This window comes from Delphinapterus leucas, chromosome 2, assembly GCF_059928025.1.
Source record: "Delphinapterus leucas isolate spDelLeu-1000000601 "Yukka" chromosome 2, BTC_Dleu_Yukka2, whole genome shotgun sequence".
Lineage (NCBI taxonomy): Eukaryota > Metazoa > Chordata > Mammalia > Artiodactyla > Monodontidae > Delphinapterus > Delphinapterus leucas.
Window position 1 is genome coordinate 10,810,941 of NC_143130.1, and position 23,480 is coordinate 10,834,420.

General features: G+C 38.2%; 2 protein-coding genes across 2 annotated transcripts in view; one reads left to right on the plus strand and one right to left on the minus strand.

Moving 5' to 3' along the window:
* Positions 1-9,745: 9,745 nt before the first annotated feature.
* On the minus strand, positions 9,746-22,015 carry THNSL1 (threonine synthase like 1). Its single transcript, XM_089906399.1, has one exon. The coding sequence runs from the start codon at positions 14,995-14,997 to the stop codon at positions 12,766-12,768; it is 2,232 nt and encodes a 743-aa protein (XP_089762525.1). The 5' UTR covers positions 14,998-22,015; the 3' UTR covers positions 9,746-12,765.
* Positions 21,786-23,480, plus strand: part of ENKUR (enkurin, TRPC channel interacting protein) — a 45,428-nt gene continuing 43,733 nt past the window's right edge. The window contains exon 1 of the mRNA XM_022580519.2: positions 21,786-22,487. Coding sequence (XP_022436227.2) covers positions 22,411-22,487 — 77 coding nt within the window. The 5' untranslated portion in view covers positions 21,786-22,410. The remainder of the gene's footprint in view (positions 22,488-23,480) is intronic.

Consider the following 23,480-nt stretch of genomic DNA (forward strand, 5'->3'; position numbering starts at 1 on the left):
TGCTGGGTACAAAGCATTATGTGCAAGGATGCTTATTAATTTGCAACAATCAAAATATTTTAAACTGTCTAACAATAGAAAATTGGTTAAATAAATTTTGGCACAGTAAAAAAAAAAAGGAAGATAATATTGTTAATATTATTATGATTGTCCTATGAACCTTAAGTCACCTCGTTTCACTGAGCTAGCCACTGCCTCTACCATTGAGAGTGGAGGATGACAGAAAATTGGCACCTAATTGAAAATTTGATTCCTCCGACTTCATTTTCTCCAGTACTTTATTAAGCCCATTATCGGCCTAAATGTATCCACTTAGGTGAGTATTCCTAAGGATTTAGAAATGTTCAGTCAGTACTGTGCATCATCCCACACATATAAGAATATTAAATACTTAAACAAGGAGACATGAAGAAGGAAAAATCTGAAAGGCCCAAGCGAGGCCACCTACTATCAGGACCTACAACAGTTAGCCTTTATTAACACACTTGCCTCTTTACTTTCCAGGTGAGAAGGCTTGATTGAGGTTGACTTTTTGTCTTCTACCTCTTATCAAGTTGTTAAACTAAGGGAACATTTTCTCACTTATTTCATTAGCCTCTACGACAGATATTAAATAGTAATGGACCTTGCCAAGGATTTGACATTTCCGTCCACCTGCTTCTGCACATTCTATCTAAGAATTCTAAGAAATGTAGCTTTCAAATCAGTGACTAAAGACAACTGGCTTTCTGCTCTGTTCTCGGGTGATTACACTGTGATCTTGCAGCTTAAGGTAAGTTTTTTCCATTTTTATAAATCAAAAATAACATTATTTTATAAATGTGTACCTTGCTGATGCAGATACAGCTGCCAGCCACTAGGTGTCACAATGGCGCATTACAGTCTCATTTCAGAGATCACCGGGATAGGTCTTAATGCAGAAAGGTGAGCTGGATTTGTCCTCAGCCCCTCAAGACCCCTGCTTCTGCCCTGTTCGCTTCAGCAGCTTAGTGATCTCTCTCAAACTTTCAGGAAGGGACCCAACAGAGTTCTGTGGGAATATGAACACACAGACTGCTTCACCCAGGAGTATTTGTTGTCCCTCTTACCTGAGGCTGACATTTTTACACTAGGATCTTTTTTCCCCGCCAATCAGTGAAAACCCCTTAGTATATTCTTTCAATTCTTTCCTTTCTTCCCCCTGTTGCTAATGTTTCCTTGGCTTACTTCCACCCTATGACCTCTGGTTTCACGAGAGAACCAGATGCAGATGTGGGAACACTCCCTAAGTTTCCCCGCAGAACCTCTGCAGAGCTGCTGTGGTGAAGCCATTTGTGCTGTTACTATGATACACTTTCTGTGTGGTGCAGAGAGGGGGCAAAGGGAGGAACAGGGTCTTGACCTTGAGAAATGATTCAGAAACTGTGTGTAAGGGACCACGGAAATAAAAAGCATAAACAAAAAAATGAAAAATGTGACCAGGAAAATATTCTGTGAGAAATAAAATAAGATCTAATCAACTCCATTATACATGCTTTCCTTTTGTACTATGTGTGTATGTCAGGGAAACTGCTGGGACCATCTGTTAAATGTTTATTTCCATTATTACTTCTGAGGTGCCAAAAATCCTGTAATGGGAAGAAAGAAGAAAATAGCCTTTAACACTGTTGGAAAATGATCAAGAAAAGAAAAAGCCAGAAGCCAAGTTCAGGCTTAAGTTCTGTCTTCCTTTTTATACCAGAAAGTTCTAGAACATGCAAGTCCACCTTTTCAGGGAATTACTACCTAGGCATATTGTTGATGCCACTTCTTTATGGCTGGGAAGGGGACACTTGGAAGGAAGACATCATGCCATTTGTAAATACTTCTTTGAAAGGACAGAGGAAGTCAAGCAAAGACAGGAAACAAAGCTTCTACTTTCCTTGTTAGCTCTTCTGGAAAAAAGGTTTGAGAAGAAGGATGAAGCCGTCAGCCAAAATAAGATACAAGAGCTTGTCTGTACAATTTGATTATTCATGCTTTCCTTGCCCACAATTAGTCTGGATAATCAAATACTGAGTGACCCAGAAAGACTACAAGACAATGAGGCACTTTCAGGTGGCCTCACATGCTCCTGAGGTTTAATCCTGCTCACTAGCGTCCAAGAAGGGCTTCATCGTGGAAAAACTGAACACGAAAAGAATTGGCATCCCTGAGTGAAACTTGAAAATTTGTGTTCACATTGGATTAAATTTATAAGAGGAAAAATTGGGTTTTTCTGTTCCCTGAGCTATAAGAATTTGGATAGATAAAAAACTGCCAGCAGCTTCAGAGTTAATAACCCTGAATCTTGTTGCCAAAAACTAATTTTAGTTGGTGGAAAGCAAAGTGAGAGTCTACTGATTTGGCCGCAACTTGAAAATGACAAAATGTCATTTTTTCTCCACCTAAATAAAATAGCTTCTACTGAAACATTGTGAATTTCTAGGATATTGAAACTAACATATATGACTTAATTTAAAGACCTTTGGGCACTTCAGTAAATAAATGTTTTGGCTGGAATACAACACAGCAGTTTGGTAGAAAAAAAGTCAACCTGTTTAAGGAAAGGTATAGTGAGATTTCAGTGTTTTACAGAACAAAATTATTTTAGGCTCAGCCTTTGGAAGGGTCATTTTTTGGAGAAGGCAAAGGATTGTGGTGCTTCATATGTACTATCTCCTGTTGTTCTCACAACCCAAGCAGGCAGGTATTTTTATCCATATGTTCTAGATGAGCAGCCGAGGCACAGGAAGATTTCGTAACTTTCCCAGGGTCTGAAAGCTGGTTTTGGAACCAGGGCCTGGATACAGGTGATCCAGCTTCAGAACTGCCTCTATAAAGCATACGGGAAAAGTTTTTCACCTCTGGGGTATTATAAAGATGGTAAAATGCAAGAAAACCTTTAAATTATGGAATTAGAGCTTACCACCCACACAAGAAAATGGAGGTGATAGTTCTAATGATTGAAATAACGCTCTCATCAAAAGTCCATGATACATACATACACTACCAAATGTAAACTAGTTGGCTGGTGGGAAGCAGCTGCATAGCACAGGGAGATCAGCTCGGTGCTTTGCGATGACCTACAAGGGTGGGATAGGGAGGGTGGGAGGGAGGCTCAAGAGGGAGGGGATATGGGGACATGTGTATGCATATGGCTGATTCGCTTTGTTATGCAACAGGAACTAACACAGTATTGTGAAGCAATTATACTCCAATGAAGATATATATATATATATAAAAAGCCCATGATACTATTGATCGTGAATTCCTCTTTTGTGTCAGTGAGATTAATTCTGTACTTGATACAATGTACCTAAGTTTTAAATAGATCATTTTGGCTTTGCAAAGATATGGCTTCTAGTATCATTCTGATTGTACCACCAGGAGATTTCTCATTTCCCCTGTGAAGAAAAGGAAACAGCCAGATTGAATCATAATAATTAATAAACCCCCCTCCACAGCATTGGTTAAGCACTGCTCCACATCCTCTTGCAGTTTGTTTTTTTTTAATCCTTTTACTCTTGACAAAAAAGGATGCTGAGAAGATGAGCAAGGCTTTAATCATTGCTAAATCAAACCAAAGACTGATTTAAACAGTTTCTGGAAATAATGTCCAGGTCATTCCACATCATTGACATTATGAGAAACAGATAGCATTCATGAACTACTGAACGAAAAAAAAAAACATAGTTTGAAACAAAAGTGTGCATTTAAGATCATATTGTCCCATTCTATTCCAGTGTCAGAAACTGGCATTCATTTCAGAAATCAACCTAATAGGATTGCAGGGATTTTTCTTGAATACATTAAATCATTCTCAGAAAAGAAAACTACTACTAAAAAAAAAAAAAAATCAACGTGCTTCTCAGTTCTCCCAAAATTTAAGGCAGGGGCTTCCCTGGTGGCGCAGTGGTTGAGAGTCCGCCTGCCGATGCAGGGGACACGGGTTCGTGCCCCGGTCCGGGAAGATCCCACATGCCGCGGAGCGGCTGGGCCCGTGAGCCATGGCCGCTGAGCCTGCGCGTCTGGAGCCTGTGCTGCGCAACGGGAGAGGCCACAACAGTTAGAGGCCCGCGTACTGCAAAAACAAACGAACAAACAAAATTTAAGAGCATTCATGATGGCACCCTAAGAATATCTTTTTTTTTTTTTTTTTTGCCACACCACGTGGTGGCTTGTGGAATCTTCATTCCCCGACAAGGGGTTGAACCCAGGCCCATGGCAGTGAAAGTGCGGAGCCCTAATCACTGGACCATCAGGGAAGTCCCTGTTTTTCGATGTCTTTTTTTTTTTTTACGGCACCCTAAGAATAATATGATGTATTCCTTAAAAATCTTCTCACATACATCAATTTACCAGATCCCCATAACAAGTATATACCAATTTTAAGATTAAGAGATTAAGATTAAGAAACAGATTAAAAAATAGAGGCCTGTACAGATGAGAAAGGTACTCACTGATACTGTAATAAGAGTATCTTTTAAATGTAAACCTAAGTTCCTTAAGAGTTAAACAAATGTCTAATGCCTAATTCACTTACTATTAAAAGTGGAGACCACAGCATGTGCTAGGCAGCACTATAACATGGGGAAGTGGGGACACAGCACCGTTCCATGTCTGTTTAAAGTGTAAATTTCATGGGAATCCTTCAGACAACTATCAGACTTCTATCATCTTTCCTGATAACCAAAAAAGTAAAACAACTCCTTTTAAAGGGAAACCATTTCCTGTGACACCTTATCCTAGAAAACAAACCAAAAAATTGTGAGTAGATATTGAACAACAATGGTACCCACAGGGACTTCCCTGGCGGTGCAATGGTTAAGACTCCGCATTTCCACTGCAGGGGGCACAGGTTGATCCCTGGTTGGGGAACTAAGATCCCACATGCTGAGAGGTACAGCCAAAAAAAAAAATTAGAGATTAAAAAACAAAAAAAGATACCCACAAATAATCTGAAATATCCTATAATACTCTGTACCTTAGAAAGTGACTGCATGTCAAAATGTTCCATTACATAAAGAAGGCTGCCCAACAAGCTTAAAATTCAATAATTTATTGTGTTATCTGTTTTATTGTCAGTTATCAGAATGAAGTATACCAAGAAGTCAATTAACTAAGACTTTATCCTTTAGACAATAATACACTGGTACTTTGGCTGATATCAAAGAATTTGAACTTGTAACGAATTTTATAATAAATTTTTTAAATGATATTTATTAGAAAGAAAGCCAGGATATTAGCAAGTTAACTACAGAAGAGCATATAAATGCTAAAGCTAAAATGAACAGGAATGGTGGTTGCTCAGGGAATAATTTAAATGAAGTGAATTCTGATTTGAAATTTGAAAATGTTGACAAATAGATGGGCAGGATTTAGGAAGCATTTTTAGTAGAACATGATAAGGAAAGACAGGAGGAAAGAAGTGCAAGACAGGTTTGGATGTGTGTTAGGGGAGAAACAGAGATGCATTTGTTTGGAGGTGAAAGTTCTCCAAATCCCCACATGCTTTCATGAGTAAGTGAGTCACTTTACTTTCTCTTCTTTGAAGAGGGTTTGGAGACTATTTATTTCAAGATGTGATGGAAAATTAGAGTGAAAATTAAGTGTCTAGTGAGTTAGGCACGCAAAACCATCACCATTTCCTCTCCATTCTATTCATCACCAAGTCTGCTCATCCTACTATATTCTTGATCTCTGTGAATGGTAAAACCATCCATCTAGTTTACAAACTTGAATCTTTCTCCATGCCCTTCTCATTTAATCTGTCATCAAATCCTATAAAGCTACGTCCTAAGTATTTCTTGAAAATACTTCTTCTGGTTCCACTACTGCAGCTTATACTCTGGCCTCTTAATGGGTCTCAGGTCTGTGAGTCTAATCCCCCCACCCCACCCAGTTGCTAGCATGATCCTTCTAAAATAAAGAGTTAATTATGGTATTCTACTTAAAATTCCTCAGTGATATCTCATAGCTTTCAGAAACATGTAAACTCATGGATCCTGCCTGATTTTCTAGCTTCATCTTCACAACCCCATACATACATGTTTTGTTCCAGGCAAGCTGAGTGATATGTCCCTACTTGCCGCCATGTTGTTTCCTCTGCTCACCAATTCACCTACATGACTGTCACTTGACTTTTAAACTTTGACTCCCACGTGATCAGCTCTTCTAGAATGCCTTCTTTAATCCCTCAGTCTGATATCTATGACTCTCTCCCATCCATAGCCCCAGGTCTAAAACATGATCATGGCCTGAAGCAGACTAGGCAAGAGCCAGCCAGGCAGTTGTCCAGGGCACCAGTGTTCAAAAAGATTTACACGTCGTTAGGAACATTGCAGAGAGAATATAGTGTTTATCAATACCATTGGTGCTCAGAAGGACTACTTCAACAAGGTTCTAGGAATCAGAGGTGAGAAGACCCAAGAACATGCTTGAATAACAATAAAGGATTTCTAAACTGCCTTTCACAGAGGGTGGGTTTGGTTAGTTTCCATGTTTCTGTGTTGCTAGTAAGGTATGCAAGTTAGGAGTCCAAGCTGAGCTGCTTAGGACAGCACAGGAGAGGGAACCTCTGCCAATAGGTGTCCTTCTCTGTCCTTCCCTGCATTGTGCTTGTGGTGGGGGGTCTGTGCAAAAACTGTGGTCTCTCCCCAAAAGGAAAGTGGAACAGATGCTTAAAGAACATCAGTTTGAAGGGGAACCAAATATCTAACTAGCTTTCTCAGGGTCCACCATGTTTCTGGCTGGTTCTGATCATAATATATATCATATGATCTTGTAATAAGTTGAATTACTTGCCTAAGTTCTCCATAAGCTTCCCAAGGACTGAAACTATGATTTTTTGTTTTGTTACAAATCTGAAAAAGGAACATGTTGACTCAAAGTGTGTGATCTGGAAGGATGATGATACAAAGATCAAGAGTTAGCAGTGTATATTTAACACCGTCCAGAGAAGAATGACCTTGAGTCAAACAGGTAAGAATATTCTGTTCACTCAAGAGGTATTCTATACTGTGGGATAACTACAGTTAATTGTGAGTGAAACATCCCTGAAAACTATCCTTCTCTCTTCGGTTTGACTTCATATTTACCAAATAAACTACTATTTCCACAGTATCTTCTTAAAAGGGATGGGGAGTCTTCGGTGGAGAAGACCAAATATGTTGTCACTGGAAAGATATATCAACCATTATAAATCAATAAATGTACATTTTAGTTTATGTTTATTCTTCTATAAGTGTGACTAGTGGAAGATAAAAATCTCTAAATCTGATCAACTTTGTGTACCTGAACAAAATTTAATTTCTGGACTTCTCACTGTGGTGACTGCATCAAGGCATTATGTCCCTTTCTGAGGTCTTGGGAAAATCAAATAATTTATGTGTAATCATTTTCAAAGTTATAAAGCTCCTACATGTAATTTTTTCCTCTTTGATAAGAATGACCTGCATATTTCAAAGGATATTTTAGCTTTGATTGTTTTCTCCTTAAAATTTCATTTCATTTTGGTATGACTTTCGGCCAGTAGAAATTTTATGCTCTTGACCCAATTTCAACTAATATTTTCCTTCTTTCTTTTGCCAGTAAAATATTATTATACTCAACTTTTCTCAAGAGAAAGACGTTCTGTTTCTTCATAGTAGGCTACAACACTGAAGGGAAAAGGGGGTACCTTTTGACTTGACTCTTTTTCTGGAAAGTATACAGAATGCTGTGAATAAATAAGCTTTTCAGATCTTTTAGGATTAAGTTACATTACTTTAATAGAGAAGAACCCTAAACAGATGTGGAATTTACAAGAAATGATGTTTTTTCTGGTAATGACCCATGTTGATTTGGCAGTTGTTTAAATATTATGTCAGCCAATTATATTTAAAATCTCAAACAGATTGGAGAGATAGTCCCAGAAAAAAAGGTAATATTGAGGGCAAGTAAAATTATTTTCTGAAAACTTCTGCTATTTGATTTGAACCTTGTAAAATTCAAGACAAATATGAATAATCTCCAATCTTGTCAAACCAGGATGTCAAATCATTTTAACCAGGCCACTTGATCCAGTAGAAATGCTATTTTCTTGCATATCTTTTCTGTTAGATTAGGAAACTGTGTTGTGCTAAAATGAACAAGTTAACTATCCATTATGCAAAACCCATGGGTTAAATGTTTTGCAATTCCAAAATTTTAAGATTTTAGAAAGGTGAAGTCATGTGTTTGCCATATATTCAGTGTGGTAGTAATAATTGGCTCTCTGAAAAATGTGTGTGTGTATACATAAGTTTACTAGGACTTTTACTGATTAAACAATGTAGAACACAGAATTACAAATAATAATAAAATATACAATACTCTTTCCTGTAACCGTATATAACCAGTCAATTTCCACCGAATGCTTTAACTTATTTTTGCCCAGCTCAAAATGTTTACTCTATATCACTTGGTGCCAATCTCACTAATTTTACTTGTAATCATCACTTAGAACTGTATTAAGCAGGGTTGTTAATTGCAAATAACAGAAGTTACTCCGAACAAGTTTAAGCTTAAATTAAAATAAATTTATTAAAAGATAATAAATGGACCAAGAATCTCCAGAAAACCAGAGAATCAACTTTAGAGGTTGGCACCAGAAACAATACCCAGGTCACATCATTGAATTGCTTTTGGGGACCACTAAAGTGGCAGTAAAGTCATTAAAAAAGTAAGTCATAAATGGACAAAAATGTCAGATGAAAAGACCAGCAGCAGCACAGAAAGCAAGTGAATGACTCAATGAGAACATGAGATAGTAAGTGCTGCAAACAAAACATACTGAGGGGCTTCCCTGGCACGCCAATGGGTGAGACTTTGCGCTCCCAGTGCAGGGGGCTGGGTTGGACACCTGGTCGGGGAACTAGGTCCCACGTGCCGCAACTAAGAGCTGGCACAGCCTAAATAAATATTTAAAAAAAATATTGAAAACCTAGAAGTTCTCTAATTTTAAAGAAAATGATATACTACAACATGGATTGCAAATCTGGGGTGTGTGCTGTCAAGTATACCCCAAACAGTATTTTTTTACGTGGCTTCAAAAGAAAACCTATTGCTGGGCATATAGTTATAAATTAAAGTTTAATGTTGCCATGAATACAAGCAAGCCTAGTTTAGTCTGAAATAAAGTTGAGTGATTTAAACATCAACGTGCATTGATATTTGTGCCTTAAAGAGTGCCAAAAAGAGTTTTTGTTGTTGTTTAAAAATGTTTTTAACTTCTGTTCAAAATGATTCCTAGCATTTTTTTCTTATTTTAGCATTTCTTTTGAGCGCTGGAATATCTATTTTAAAGTTTCCATTTTTAAAAATGGCAATTTTTAATGGATTGAGAGAAACAGTATTTGCCGTGATTGTTTTTGAAAGTGAGTTGCTATTAAAATCTAACAAAAACTTCAAAGAGAACAATTTTTTACCTTCTAAACTCGATTTTGATGAAAAAATATTTTACAATTTTCATTAACATGTAATTTAAAAATCTCCTTTCTTTTTTCTCAAAAATCTTACAAGTTCACTATATTTTTTGACGTGGTAAAATAATTTCAAAGATAAGGTAGAAATTATAACCATAGCCTAAGAACTGATAATAATTTTTCATATCATAAACAGACCATACATTTTTATTTTAATACAGCCAAGATATGAAATCTATTTTTACAACATTAGAAAGAATCACAAATGTTTGGAAGTCCATTTTCACTAGCCTTCAACACAACTTTACAAAACAGTATACCTATTGGACACAAGAACATATAAATATTAGACAATCTAAATGTCCACTAACTGGTAAATGGATAGATTATGGTATTCATACTATAGGATATTATACAGTAATAAAAATTAATGAACTATGGTTTCACTTATCTGCATGGATGAATTTTAAAGTTTTTAAATAAAACGTCATGGAAGAATATATATAGTATGATTCCATTTACATAAATTTAAAAAGAGGCAAAACTAAACAGTGCAAAATTGTAATACAAACAAGGGAATGATGAAGAGAAAATTTAGGATAGTGGTTACCTCTGAGGGAGAGAAGTAAATGTAATCAAAGAGGAGCCACAGTGGGCGTCACAGATGAGGAATGGTCTATTCATAAAGCAAGGTGTGGGGCACATGGTTGTTTATTATTCCTCCTTAAACTGTAAGTGTACTTTACATACTCTGGAGAAAATGAGAGGTAAGAAAGTGGAGACCATATATGCAGACAACTCTTTTTGAAGGCTTGGTCTTGAATGGAACGTAAAGAAATAAAAGAGTAGATGGGGGGAAATGTGGATGTTTAGAGTTTTGTTTTGCTCTTATGCTTTATAAGATATGAAAACAGAGCATCTGAATGGCATAGAAAGAAAGGTTCCATCAGAGGGGGGAGGTTGAAGAAACAGCAGAGGAGAGAACTGATGAAGCAAGTGATGTGAGCGCCCTGACGGGAACAGAAGCCAAGACACACCTGAAGGAATACCACCCAATTCAACCCAGCAGGAGGCAGGCGCGGAGAGAAACAGGTACAGCAGATTCAGACATTTGGTGGTGGGAAACCATGTCTTCACTGCTGGCTTGTTCCTCTTGACTGAGGCAAGGTTTTTAGCTGAGAGGGAAGGGCTAGAGTTGGTTTTAAGAAAAAGTGAAGGCATGAAGTAAGTTTTGGACAGAGAACAAACCAACCACAGATAAAGGCAAGTACCCTCTTGAACAACTCACCATACCTATTTCCTTTGTCTGCCTAAAATGTATTTCCCCTTCCTTTTCACCTAGAAAATCTTGCCATCCTTCAGGACTTACCTCTGTTTCTATGTCCTCTGTGAAGCCTTTTCTGACTGGTCCGCGGTAATCCTACAGCTCTTGACTGTATCATTTTTCACTTACTCATGACCTAACTTGCAGTAACTCTTCTGTGTTGTATCAATACATGATTTAATTTTACATGTTGTCTCCTTAATTACAGTTCTTGTGGACAAAAATCATGTCTTTTTTTTTTAATAGATTTATTTTATTTATTCATTTTTGGCTGTGTTAGGTCTTTGTTGCGCGGGCTTTCTCTAGTTGCGGCGAGTGGAGGCTACTCTTCGTTGCGGTGCACAGGCTTTTCATTGCAGTGGCTTCTCTTGTGGAGCACGGGTTCTAGGCGCACGGGCTTCAGCAGTTGTGGCTCGCGGGCTCAGTAGTTTTGGCTCGCGGGCTCTAGAACGCAGGCTCAGTAGTTGTGGCGTACGGGCTTAGTTGCTCCGCAGCATGTGGGATCTTCCCGGAACAGGGCTCGAACCCATGTCCCCTGCATTGGCAGGTGGATTCTTAACCACTGTGCCACCAGGGAAGCCCCATGTCATTTTTTTTTAAACACTGTCCCTCCCACTTTCAGAAAAATGTGCATTCTCATACACACAGGAAAATTTACATGCGTTTTCTAAACATATAATTTACTGAAACAAATATCCTTATAAGCAAATGATAAAATAACTAAGACCTACGTGAATAAGTAAACTTTGAATCTTCCATTATTTTCTTGTAACGGCTCTTAGTTTTCAAGTTTTGGTTTTAAAATGTACATTTTAGAAGCCATAGATCCAAAGTTAACATAATTAGTTTAATTTTTAAAATTTTTAAACAGATTGCTTCGGCTCATTGAACGATTACAATTTTTTCTTGACAACTTATAATATGTTTATGGAGGTAGTTTTCCCAGAAAATGAAGCAGAATGTTATCAGCAAAGACAAATTATGTTAGGAATGCCATCTTGTGGTTGAGAGTAGTCCATTACACTAATAGGTCCTTTCACTGATAATCTTTAATTCAGAAATAAAACATCCAGGAAATTCACAAATGTAAATCACGTTTATAATGTATTGTTACTACAAAGAAGGAAAAACTAAATATGTGCATCAACTGTATGTGATTTTAGTTACCAAAAAAGACAATGTTCATTGAAAAGAGAGACCATAGACAAATTATATAGGAACGGAGTCCAAATAATACAGGAAAACTGGTAGAACTAGAAACATACTTCCATGAAGACTATTCAAATACTCTGAATTTTGGAAAGCTTTTCTCTTGAAATAGATACACAATTTTATTTCCGTATCCACTATTAAGTAGTTCTGTGGATTATTACATTGTGGATTTAAATCTTGTGTCTTGGTTTTCAAACTACATCACCTTAACTCTACATATCTTAAGGGGAGTGAAGGCCAGAGCACTTATCTAATCTGGGTGGCGTAGAATACACATAATTAATTACGAGTCCGAAATGGAGAGTCAAAAACACTACTAGCCCTTTCTTAATAGATGAGCTTACTACTTCCTCCACAGAAGTTAACCATTAGAGTGGTAAATTATCTTTCTATTCAATAGAGAACTGGCAATGGTTACAGATGTACCACGGAACAACTATGCTTAAATATTTTAATTGCCAGATTGAATGCCAGACATTTTGGTCTGCTTAAAAGCGGGGGAGAGGGAGTAGAAACTGATAGACCCCTCATGAGTGCAAAGCACCACACAAGGTCTGTGTACTATGTCACCTTTCTGTCACTTCCAGATTAAGGATCCAAGGAGCACGTGTAGGTATAATGTTCAGATCTAGAGATTAGGCTATTGAAATTCCGAAAGATAACAGATCTACATATAGACATACATATTTACATAAAAAACAAAATGTCATTTGTATTCCAAATCTACTTTTGTGATCAATTATTGCATGCTTATCACCAGAACATTTTTTTTAACTCAGAAAACTTCTATATGAAGTGATTTTGTGCTAGTTTTTCCACGTGACTCTTCAGGACATTCACGTCAGCTGCACAGACCTGGCACTCCATGTTCCTTTGCTGTTTTGTTCTCTCCAATAAAGCCTCATGAGGTGGAGGTAATGCATTGTATGAACTCAGTAAATAAACCTGACTTGATGAAGTCTGACTGATTTCTTTGATCTTTAAAGCCTGCATGATAGCAGGTGCAAACTTTGAGTAATGAGCTGTAGATGAGACGATCACTGGGCAGGTTTTATCTTGCATTCTGTCTGCAACTACTTTTGCAACAGCAGTGTGTGGATCCAAAATATACCCGGAAGTATTGTAGGTAGAGTGAATAGCTGCTAGGCACTCTCCCTCGGAGCACCAGTCAGCTACAAAATCCTGCTGAATTTTCTCAACTAGAATCTTTTCTATCTGGAAGTGATGCTGCTCTTCTAATTGATTAAATAATCTTGTCATTAATTGTCCATCTTTATTAGCCATCAAGTGTAAATGTCGCTCCAGGTTTGAAGATTTGAGAATATCAATTGCTGGTGAAAAGGTTTGTGCTAATTTTCTTTCCCTTAGATCATAATGTCCTGTTTTTATAAAATCAGTCAAAACATGGTTCTGATTAGAAGCACAAATAAATTTTCGAATAGGGATTCCCATGGTTTTGGCATACACTGCTGCTAAAATGTTACCAAAGTTTCCTGTGGGAATACACACATCGACTGGGCTTCCAAAAGAAATAAACCCTTGGCTAACGAGATCAAGGTATGCAGAAGCATGATAAACTACTTGGGGAAGCAGTCGGCCCCAGTTTATGGAATTAGCTGAACTTAACACTGTTCCATATTCCACAGTAAGAAAGCCAGTAAAATCAGAATCTTGAAAAATCCTTTTTATAGATGTCTGGCAAAAATCAAAATCTGACTTGACACCTACTGCCCATCCATTTTCGTTCTGACTGCCAATTATTTGTGCTTTTTGAAAATCACTTACTCCATCCTCAGGAAAAAATGTGGCCACAGCTATTCTTTGCTTGTCATTCTTACTAAGACGACTAAAGCCATTTAAGACTGCACTCCCGGTGTCTCCTGAGGTGGCTACAAGTATCATGTAATTACAACTTGGTGGAATACAGTGTGCAAAAAGATGGGGCATGAGCTGTAAAGACAAATCTTTAAATGATCCCGTTGGTCCATGGAACAACTCCAGGATGAACTGGTTGCCTGACAGGTGCCTGACAGGGGCAATTTTTGAGCAGGCAAAGTTTTCCCCATAAGCAGTTTCAATCATTTCTCCCAACCTGGAAGCAGGTATGTCAGCAGGATGTATACATTTTTCCAAGAGTATTTGTGCTCTTTCTATGTACGTTGCTCCTACGAGGCTTTTCCACTCCCCAAAGTTTAATTTTGGAAACTCCTTCTCAGGAACAAAAAGTCCACCATCAGGAGCTAACCCCTCAGTCACAGCTTCACTGAAGAATTTCGTCGGGACCTTCTGTTCACAGTCTTTAGGCCAAATGTGTCTTGTGGAAATGAATGTTTCTGAGTCCACATCTTGGTATCTTTTAACTGCATTCAGCACTTTGTCAGCTACCTCCTCCGGGGAAGCCCCATTTTCACATAAAACACGAGTATCGTACCACTTCTTATAATACTGTCTTCTAAACTTAAGTAAGTCTTTCATAGATGTTCCAGAATTCTGACCTATAATCCTATCTATTTTCATTAATTTTAGACGACTAACTATATCTGTTGGAGGTACATCCAGATAAACAATTATTCCATTTTTCTTCAGATGCCGCATGCTAGCATCATGCAGTGGATTGGACCCAGTAAGGGAAATCACACTTCCAGATGCAGAGAAGTTTAACACAGCTTTTCCTTCCTCTTCTAAAAATTGCTCATTACCAACATCCTGCAATTTTTCAGACACACTCATATTCCAGGTTTTTTCAAGGATATCATCATCCACATCTATGACACAACAACCTAGTTTCTGACCTATTATTCTGCCTACTGTTGTTTTCCCAGCACCGGGTGGTCCCATCAGGATAATATTTTTGTCTCCAACAAGAGAGTAGATTGAGTGCCATGACTTCCTTAATTCTGCAAGTGCAAAGGTTCTTGAAAGAAATAGCTGTGCATGTTTATCCGTTTTCACATGTGTACTAGAAAAGCATTTCTGAGCTATTTGTTTCAGATGCTGACATCGGTTAAAGTGGAGCATTCTCTTTTCACTTTTCTGCGCAAGCCAACCTAAAAACTGGCTTTGGCCCTTTCAAACATAAAAACAAACAAAAAAGACATTTGGTTACTAATTTCAAAAGACTATCCCAATAGGATTAAGTATAACCACGCCCCCAGTACATACACTGTTTAACATTCTTCCAAATTTATGGGATATTTAAAAAAGTATTTGAACCCAAATTCTCATTTATTTCATATGATCCTTTTAACAATCTTTTCAAGTCTCAAGACATTGAGTAATCCAAACTTTAACAATTTGTAACTATGAGCAACACTTTATTCAGAAAATGCCGTATCATAGATGCTTTTTCAAAAGGATACTAAATCAAATTAGTATTTATTTTCCTATAATGAAAATTGTCTCATGGTTTATAACCCATGTAAATAAGGATTATTTGGAGTTGGAATGCTATTTACTTGATGAACAAAATGCTGAACAATACTCTTTATATTTAATTTCTCTTTAGTTATATGAAAATGTTGATAGATTATCATGTTACTCATAAATTTCTTAGTCAAAGAATTCACAAGAAACCAGAATAAAATATTTGCTTATAAAAATAAATAAATAAGATGCTTAAATAATTTTCCAAACTATAGGGCAAAGGTATGACATTTTCTTTCTTACATGCCTTTTACACGCACACTGTTAAGAATCATTCTTACATCTTTTTCATGTTGAAGGCCTTAAAAAAAGCTAGTGAAAGATATAACATTATGCAAATACTTAAGAAAAATTGATAATCAGCAGCAAAGTCAAAGGCTACATATCTATAACCTTCTCTGCATGGGACCATCACTTTAATTTCTGTCCTATAAACATCATCATTGGAGAGACTTAACTCAAATTTCAGACTCCAGAGTGATAGCAAAAAAACTCAGGAATGTTTCCAATGATAAGAGGACAAACTTATTCTGGCATCCGGAGAAGCTCTGTAATTCCCCATACTGGTCAAATCCCTGTCTTTGGAAATATACTCACCATTAAAACACAAATGTATGCAAGACAGGTCAAATTTTACTTAAAAAAAAAAAAAAAAGTTTTACTAGACAGTACCGAATTTCTGCCACAAAGCAATATACAAGACAACATAACCAAATGATAAATATAAATCTTTCACACGACACCTAAAACTTTCAATGATTTAACCGTATGTTTAGTGATCAGTGGACTGAGGCTTTGAAATGAGTATCTGAATTACTCTTTCAGGTTGTTTTATCCATCTGAATCACTACATGATTTAGGTGCAATAATATCTCCTGTAAAAAGCACAGTGTCTGCCACACATGGGTACCTCTTGGCTATTTAAATGATTTTATAATAAATTCAAAGCATATAGCATGGTGGTTGGCACATAAGACCATTTATATAGTAATATTAACCACTGTCACTCAATGACAATAGACTAAAAACATATAAATTGAATCAGAATATCTAGGCACAAAGCTAGGCATATTTTTTTATGGTTTGGTTTGTTTATAAACCTTCAGAGAAAACAGGGGTACTCATCCGTGAATCAAGAACTGTTTTGTCAAGCACAGTCTAATCCTTTCCCTGAAACAAACCAAGGATCAGAGAACTGTACACTTGAACCCTATCAGCAATTTCTTTTATTAAACTACTTTTATTCTGGAACTCTTTGTTACCACATTATTTTGAGGACACTGTATAAAACAGCCTGATTAACTTCCTATTCAGGTGGCTTTTGCTTATAACATCACAGAGTGTCTTCTTTGTTAGTTCCCAATGCATAACTTTCTGAGGTCTATATTGGTAATAATTGTGTATTACCTGAGTAGCTGGTTTGTTTTTATGGGCATTAAATCTTTTATCTGATCTTTTCCACTTTATGTTGGTTGCTACAATGCTTAACATCAACTCCATTAAAAGCAGAAGACTGTAACACAAACATTATGCATGTTAACTTCACCTTATCTTTTGTAACCTTATTCTTCCTTTGTTTTATATGAATTCAAAGTAGAAAATTGTGACAGTTCAACTTATTAATTCTGTATCAGTATTACTTCACCATAAAAATCTTCCTGAAACTAGCAGAAGGCAGGTATTAATTGCTCTAACATTAGCATTTTTAAAGAAAATTAAAGAAGCTACATACTAAATTTTGTAACATTTAGCCACAAACTCATTTTAGGGTTTCAACATTCACTGTAAGCCAATCAAAAGACAAGAGAAGATGGAATAATGCCCACAGCATGTAACTTTTATCTGGAAACTGCCTTTTTACTTAAGAGGTAATATAGTCAATTTTCATTATTCATGGTGGTTATATTCTCTCATGTCACCATGAATATGAATTAGTGAATATTGAACCATTGCTCCTTGGGGAAATACAGGGTTAGGTTCCTGTGAGCCTCTGGTCACAACATTTTTGCCAACCAATCAATACGAAATGTTTTATGTGTGTTTCTGCTTAAAGACATCTTATTTAATATATACATATAGTGATTCATTACCATTGAACTCAGCCTTTAACACACACCTGAAGGAAACTTATCTAACACACACATTTTCTCTGTAAGGGACATCGTGGCCTTAGTGCCTTAGGAACACGAGTAGCACTTCAGCGCTCTGCTTGGGGGCCATTTTAACCAGCAAAATCACCAGCTAGAAGCACAAAAATGCAAAAGATGTGGCACTTAAATAGAATTCAAAAGACACTTGTTTATAGTAGGAGCTGAAACAAGAAGGCAGAGCATCACCTTGTTTAACTCCAGCTTGGAATGCATATCTCGTGACTCGAATTTTTCACCACTGTGCACATGACCATGAATGACTGCAAAAGTGCTACAAGTATTAATTTTGGGTTATAAATAAATTTTAGCGAGTAGAATTCACAAATATAGAACTTGTGAAAAGTGAGGACCAACTGCATATCATTTTCCTTTATGATTCAAAACCATGCTATTAGACTTTTTCATTTACTTATTTTTTTTTTTTTTTTTTTTGCGGTACACGGGCCTCTCACTGTTGTGGCCTCTCCCGTTGCGGAGCACAGGCTCCGGACGTGCAGGCTCAGCGGCCATGGCTCACGGGCCCAGCCGCTCCGTGGCATGTGGGATCTTCCCGGACCGGGGCACGAACCCACGTGCCCTGCATCGGCAGGCGGACTCTCAACCACTGCGCCACCAGGGAAGCCCCATTTACTTATATTTTAATACGTTTTTCAGTAAAGGGGTTATGAATAGGCAATTTTTCTTCAGCCAAAGAACAAAACTATTTCAAATTAAATGCAAGTCAATCACATAAGAGTCAAGAAACAAAAACAGTACTTAAAGACTAAATCTCTTGATCATTAAGTACTCAGGTTTTACTGAATCATTGATGTTCTGAAATATTTTTGTAGAGCCAAGTTCTACACAAAAAATATTTTTGTAAACTCTCTAATTTCTCAGGGGATAGAAGATATATACCACTCCATTATACATTAATAATTTTTAAATAGGTTTTCTTATCACTTACAGTGGAGTTTTTTGACCCACTAGTTCCAATGGACACTTTTTTGACATGAAAGACACTTGCCATTCAAACAGATAAATGGAAAGGCAGTGATGTGTCAGTATCATAGCAAGAACTTTAAAAAACAGAATGTCCACATGTACCTATTAAGTACTGTGTGACCTCGAAGTATGAAATTTAACAATTTTCCTGTGGCAAGCTGATCAAAACTGAAGAATTCAAGGAAAAAAAGTACAGAAACCACTTTTTAAAAGGTTTTTAAATTATTTCCTAAGAATGATAACAAAGTTATACACTTTGAAAACAGAAATACATATTAATTTTCAGGAAACTATTTACAGTGATATTTTCCTACATTTACCACTAGATGATTGATAATCAGCCAAAATCATATTAAACCCATTATTTTTACTTCCAAAATAGTCCAGAAATTTTCAATTCCATTATAAAATTACCTAGAATACTTCTGGGAAATTGTCAAAATCTATTTAGTGAAAATGATTTAGCATTTGTTACCCATTTAAAATATTTGTTATTTTATACGCCTTCCCAAAATAAGGCGTAGCAGTTCAAAAATTATTTCATGATGAGAACTGGCTACAGTTTAATGAACTTTTGAAAATATTTATGCCATGATTATACTTGTCATCCTGTTTTAATACAATCTCTATTAATAATTTCTAAGGATGACTAAATCTAGTCCACTATTTTATGAAGAAAGACATTCTAAGGTTTTTTTAAAATTCTTAAAAAATTACTGCATTTTTACAATAAATTGTTTTCCCATAAGTAATACGAAAAAAATGCAAATATATTAGGATATAAACTAACCCGCAGAAGGTTAGAAGCTTTGCTGCTTCTGACTACTAAGTAAAAATCCTCTTAACAAGCCTTCAGTCAGTCAGCTGACTGAAACAGCGAGGAGGAAGGACCACACTTCAGTGCCATGTGGTAATCACAGGGGTCTTACAATCAAAGCACTTTCCAAGTTCACCACTCATCTTTGCCTTTATCTTAGAATCAAGCTGCCTAAGCCTTTCCTGTTGGTAGTCTTACGCTGTTAGATAGCTTTAAGGTCTTGCGTATCTAATTCAAAAGCCTCTTTAAGTACCCTTTGCAATTCTGTAACTTAGAAAAATATTGTAAAGAATATGTCTTTAGAAAGGGTTTATTTTCCTCCCAATTGTCCTATTTATATTCCCACCTCTGCCCATTTTATTCATTTAAGTAGATTAAAATAATACTTAGCAAAAAAACCTAATTTGTATGTACAACCATTCATTCATATAAGGGGTCTGTGCAAACTACAACCCACAGGCCAAATCTGGCCCACCCCTATTTTTGTAAATTAAGTTTCATGGGAACAAAACTTTGCTCATTCATTTTTTTCATTTGTTAAATATTGTCTTTGGCTGCTTTTGAGCTATAATGGTAGAGCTGAGTAGTTTCGAAAGGATCCATCTGGGCTGCAAAGGCCTAAAATATTTATTATCTAGCCCTTTACAGAAAAAGTTCACCCCCTCTGATGGTACACCAATACTAATTCTCTGTGGACATACTGAACATAGGCATTTCCTTGAATAGGACTGCCATTTTGAGGGAATTATAAAAATTAGAAATGCATTCTTTGTAAACATACTTTCAAAAGGCAAGAAGAATTACAGACCAAGTATCTAAAGGAAAAAAAGTTCCTTTCCAAATGATTTAACAACTTCATTAAGACGGTGCACTGAATACACTACATTGAGACCTTAAATTCTGTTTAGTGTTTTTAAAACCATAATAAACATACTGACATCAGTGAAATTACTGTATTCAGTAACAGCAGAAAGTCAAGACTAGCTAAAGCCAGTGGGTGCTTACTAACTGCAGAAATCATGCTTTGCCTTTATTGGCTCTTTTAGGAACTGATTCACATAAACAGTCCTAAAGCGTTCCTTCTAATTAGAAAGTTTATAAACTTTGGCCAATGACTGTCCACTTGGCTTAACGGTATTATCATTCTGAGTCCTTAGTTCAAATCTTAGCATATATAGAGAACATTATTCTTCTCTATACATGCTAAGCAAAAAACCCAAAAACGTAAAATACTCAAAGTGGAAAGGAAAAGGGCAAAGTGGCATATACATATAAACTGTTTTGTTTCAAAACAGAAAATCCGATGTGAAGAACAGGAGCATCACCCACAAGGTGCCAATCATCTGAAATAAAATGTTTGTTAAACGCCTGGAATAAAAAATATAAACCTGACCAACTGGATAAGAAAAAACTAAATTTATTCTTGTCTAATGAAATTCACTAAGAGCCCAAGATGATAAGGACTCACACATTCAGCAAACCCTTTTAAATTAACCAAGCCACCAGGCTGTTTTAATCCCTCCACCGAGCACCCTGGCAGTGAGATGACCAAAACTGGCCTTCTCTTATCTTGGAGCATCCTTAGTCCCCTTTCGGGCAGAGTGGCCTCTATAAGGTTGGTTCAGAACCATATTGCCAAAATGTCTTTCAAAGCCTCGGGATGGTGAGCTTCCTTCAGCAGTCATATGCGAATAAGTAGGTTCACGGAAGACCAAATGGTTCAAACGGAATAAAACCTCTTCTAAGATCGTTTTCAAAAAGGGACACCAAAAAAAAAAAAAAAAAGGCAACAACTCAAGGGCCCGTTCAAAAGGCTTCTCCTTCAGGTTTAGGCTTCTCGTTTAAAAAACAAAGACCTAAGAGGAGAGGCCCGATCAAGAGGTAAACTGGCGGAGAAGGGGCGAGGTGCAGGAGAAAGCGAGGCAGGTGGCCCAGGGGAGGACGGGCCGCGACAGGTGAACCGGGAGGACGGCGGGGCGCGGGCGCGCCCGCACAGGTGGCGGCAAGAGCCCTGGACATAAGCAGCCTGGAAGGCGGGCGCGGACAGAGCGCTGGGATCACCGCCGAGCAGTGCAAAGGGGAAGGCACGGAGCTGGAAAGGCATGCGATGGGAACGGACTGGTTTCTACAGTTTCCCTTTCTCCTCAAATAACTCACCAAGAAAATCACACTGAGAAGACGGGGGAAAGGAAAGGAAATGGGAAGGAGCGTCCGGGAGCCGCCAGTGCCACCTCGGGCTGCAACCCGACACCTCGGGCGCCCGCCCAGGAAGGCCCACAGCCTTGAGCCCAGGCCTCGCTAGGCCCACCCGGATCCCGCACAGCGGCCTTTGCGCTTGCGCCGAGGTCGGCTTCCACGTCCTCGTGCCACGCCCATGGCCGGAGCAGCCCAGCACCGGGTAAGTGACTCGTCCCGCGCTCCACCCACCCGAGCCTGCTCCTCTCCTCGGGCTCCTCCCTCTCTCGTCCCGCTGCCGACGTCGGACGTGCGACAGCGTGGCCTCAGCCGCTCGCCCCGCCCCCACCGGGTAGGCACCTGCGCACAAGAATGTTAGTGTGCGACGCCAGCACGCCAGGTTCGATGCCGCGCGTATCTCTGCTAGAGTTTATCTTTTTCTCCAAATACACAGAAACAGGAAAGAGCAACATTTTTAAGGGGACGCCAGTCTTCACCCCTTTACTCCCAAAGGTACATATAAACAGTGGTTTTCAGGTTGAAGTTCTCTGAGAGAAAAGGAGCTGCGGAGAGAGGGAAGAGAGGAAAGGTAGTTTGCAGGGCCACCTTCCACTTCCCCGTTGCCTAGTAACTGTTTCCAGGGCAGTCGCGCCGTCAACAACGCTAAGTGATCCCAAGAGTAATAGAAGAGAGATTTTATTTTCTTCCCAAGAGGGGGTAGCTAAGAAGACGTCAAAGGGGAATTGTGTGAAAGAGAGAAGCCTTAGTTCCTTGAGAAGGCAAGAGAGTAGGAGAGGAAAGGGGAAGCGATGAAGAAAGGGATGGAGATATTGGTATAATGAGGAAAAAAGCTGAGTAGTTTTAAGGACTCATTTGGTGGCCATGGATCCAACGTGCTCTTCTGAGAGCATTTATAACCTCATATCCAGTGACTGGAAGGAACCTCCCCCGCCTCCTAGGTACGTAAGCAAAGATTACCACTTGAAACAAAAATGGGGAATTACTGTTCCATTTCAGGATTAAATAAGCATCATATCACTTTCAAAACGAGAGAACGTGTATTTTTGTCTCAATGAAGTAGCCTTGGATGACAACTTATTAAATAAGAGTTTGCAAAATATAAGTATTTAGCATCTCACAATTCACAGAGAGGGCAGCCTGGTGCTGTGAGAGGGCCGTTTTCTTATGTTAGCCTCCTTTTAATACGTGTGTGATTGTTTGTAATTTAATTGTGCATGTATGATGTGGCATACAACATAGCCTGAAATTTCTTATTGTTGAAAAGAGAAAATCACAATTTTATTATCCTGTGTTAGGATACTTGAAACTTGGTTTCAGGAGTTAATTGTTTTGTTTCTGACTACACTACTGCTCCCTGTATAAAGGGATAATACTTATTTTTTTTCCCCTAGAGTATTGTCAAGTATAAATTCCTATTTGTTTCTGAGCCTCAGTTTTTTGATTGGTGAAACAAAATAAGTGGATGAGGTAGTTTCTAAGGTCTTTTTTTTTTTTTTTAAACCAAGTTGTCATTTTCTTTTCTTTTTTTTTTTTTTTTTGCGGTACAAGGGCCTCTCACTGCCGTGGCCTCTCCCGTTGCGGAGCACAGGCTCCGGATACGCAGGCCCAGCGGCCATGGCTCACGGCCCAGCCGCTGGCTCCGCGGCACGTGGGATCCTCCCGGACCGGGTCACGAACCCGCGTCCCCTGCATCGGCAGGCGGACTCTCAAGCACTGCGCCACCGGGGAAGCCCTCTTTCTTTTTTAAAAACTAAATTTATTTATTATTTTTGGCTGCATTGGGTCTTCATTACTGCATGCAGGGTTTCTCTAGTTGCGGCGAGCGGGGGCCACTCTTTGTTGCTGTGCGTGGGCTTCTCACTGAGGTGGCTTCTCTTGTTGCGGAGCACAGGCTCTAGGCGCGTGGGCTTCAGCAGTTGTAGCAGACGGGC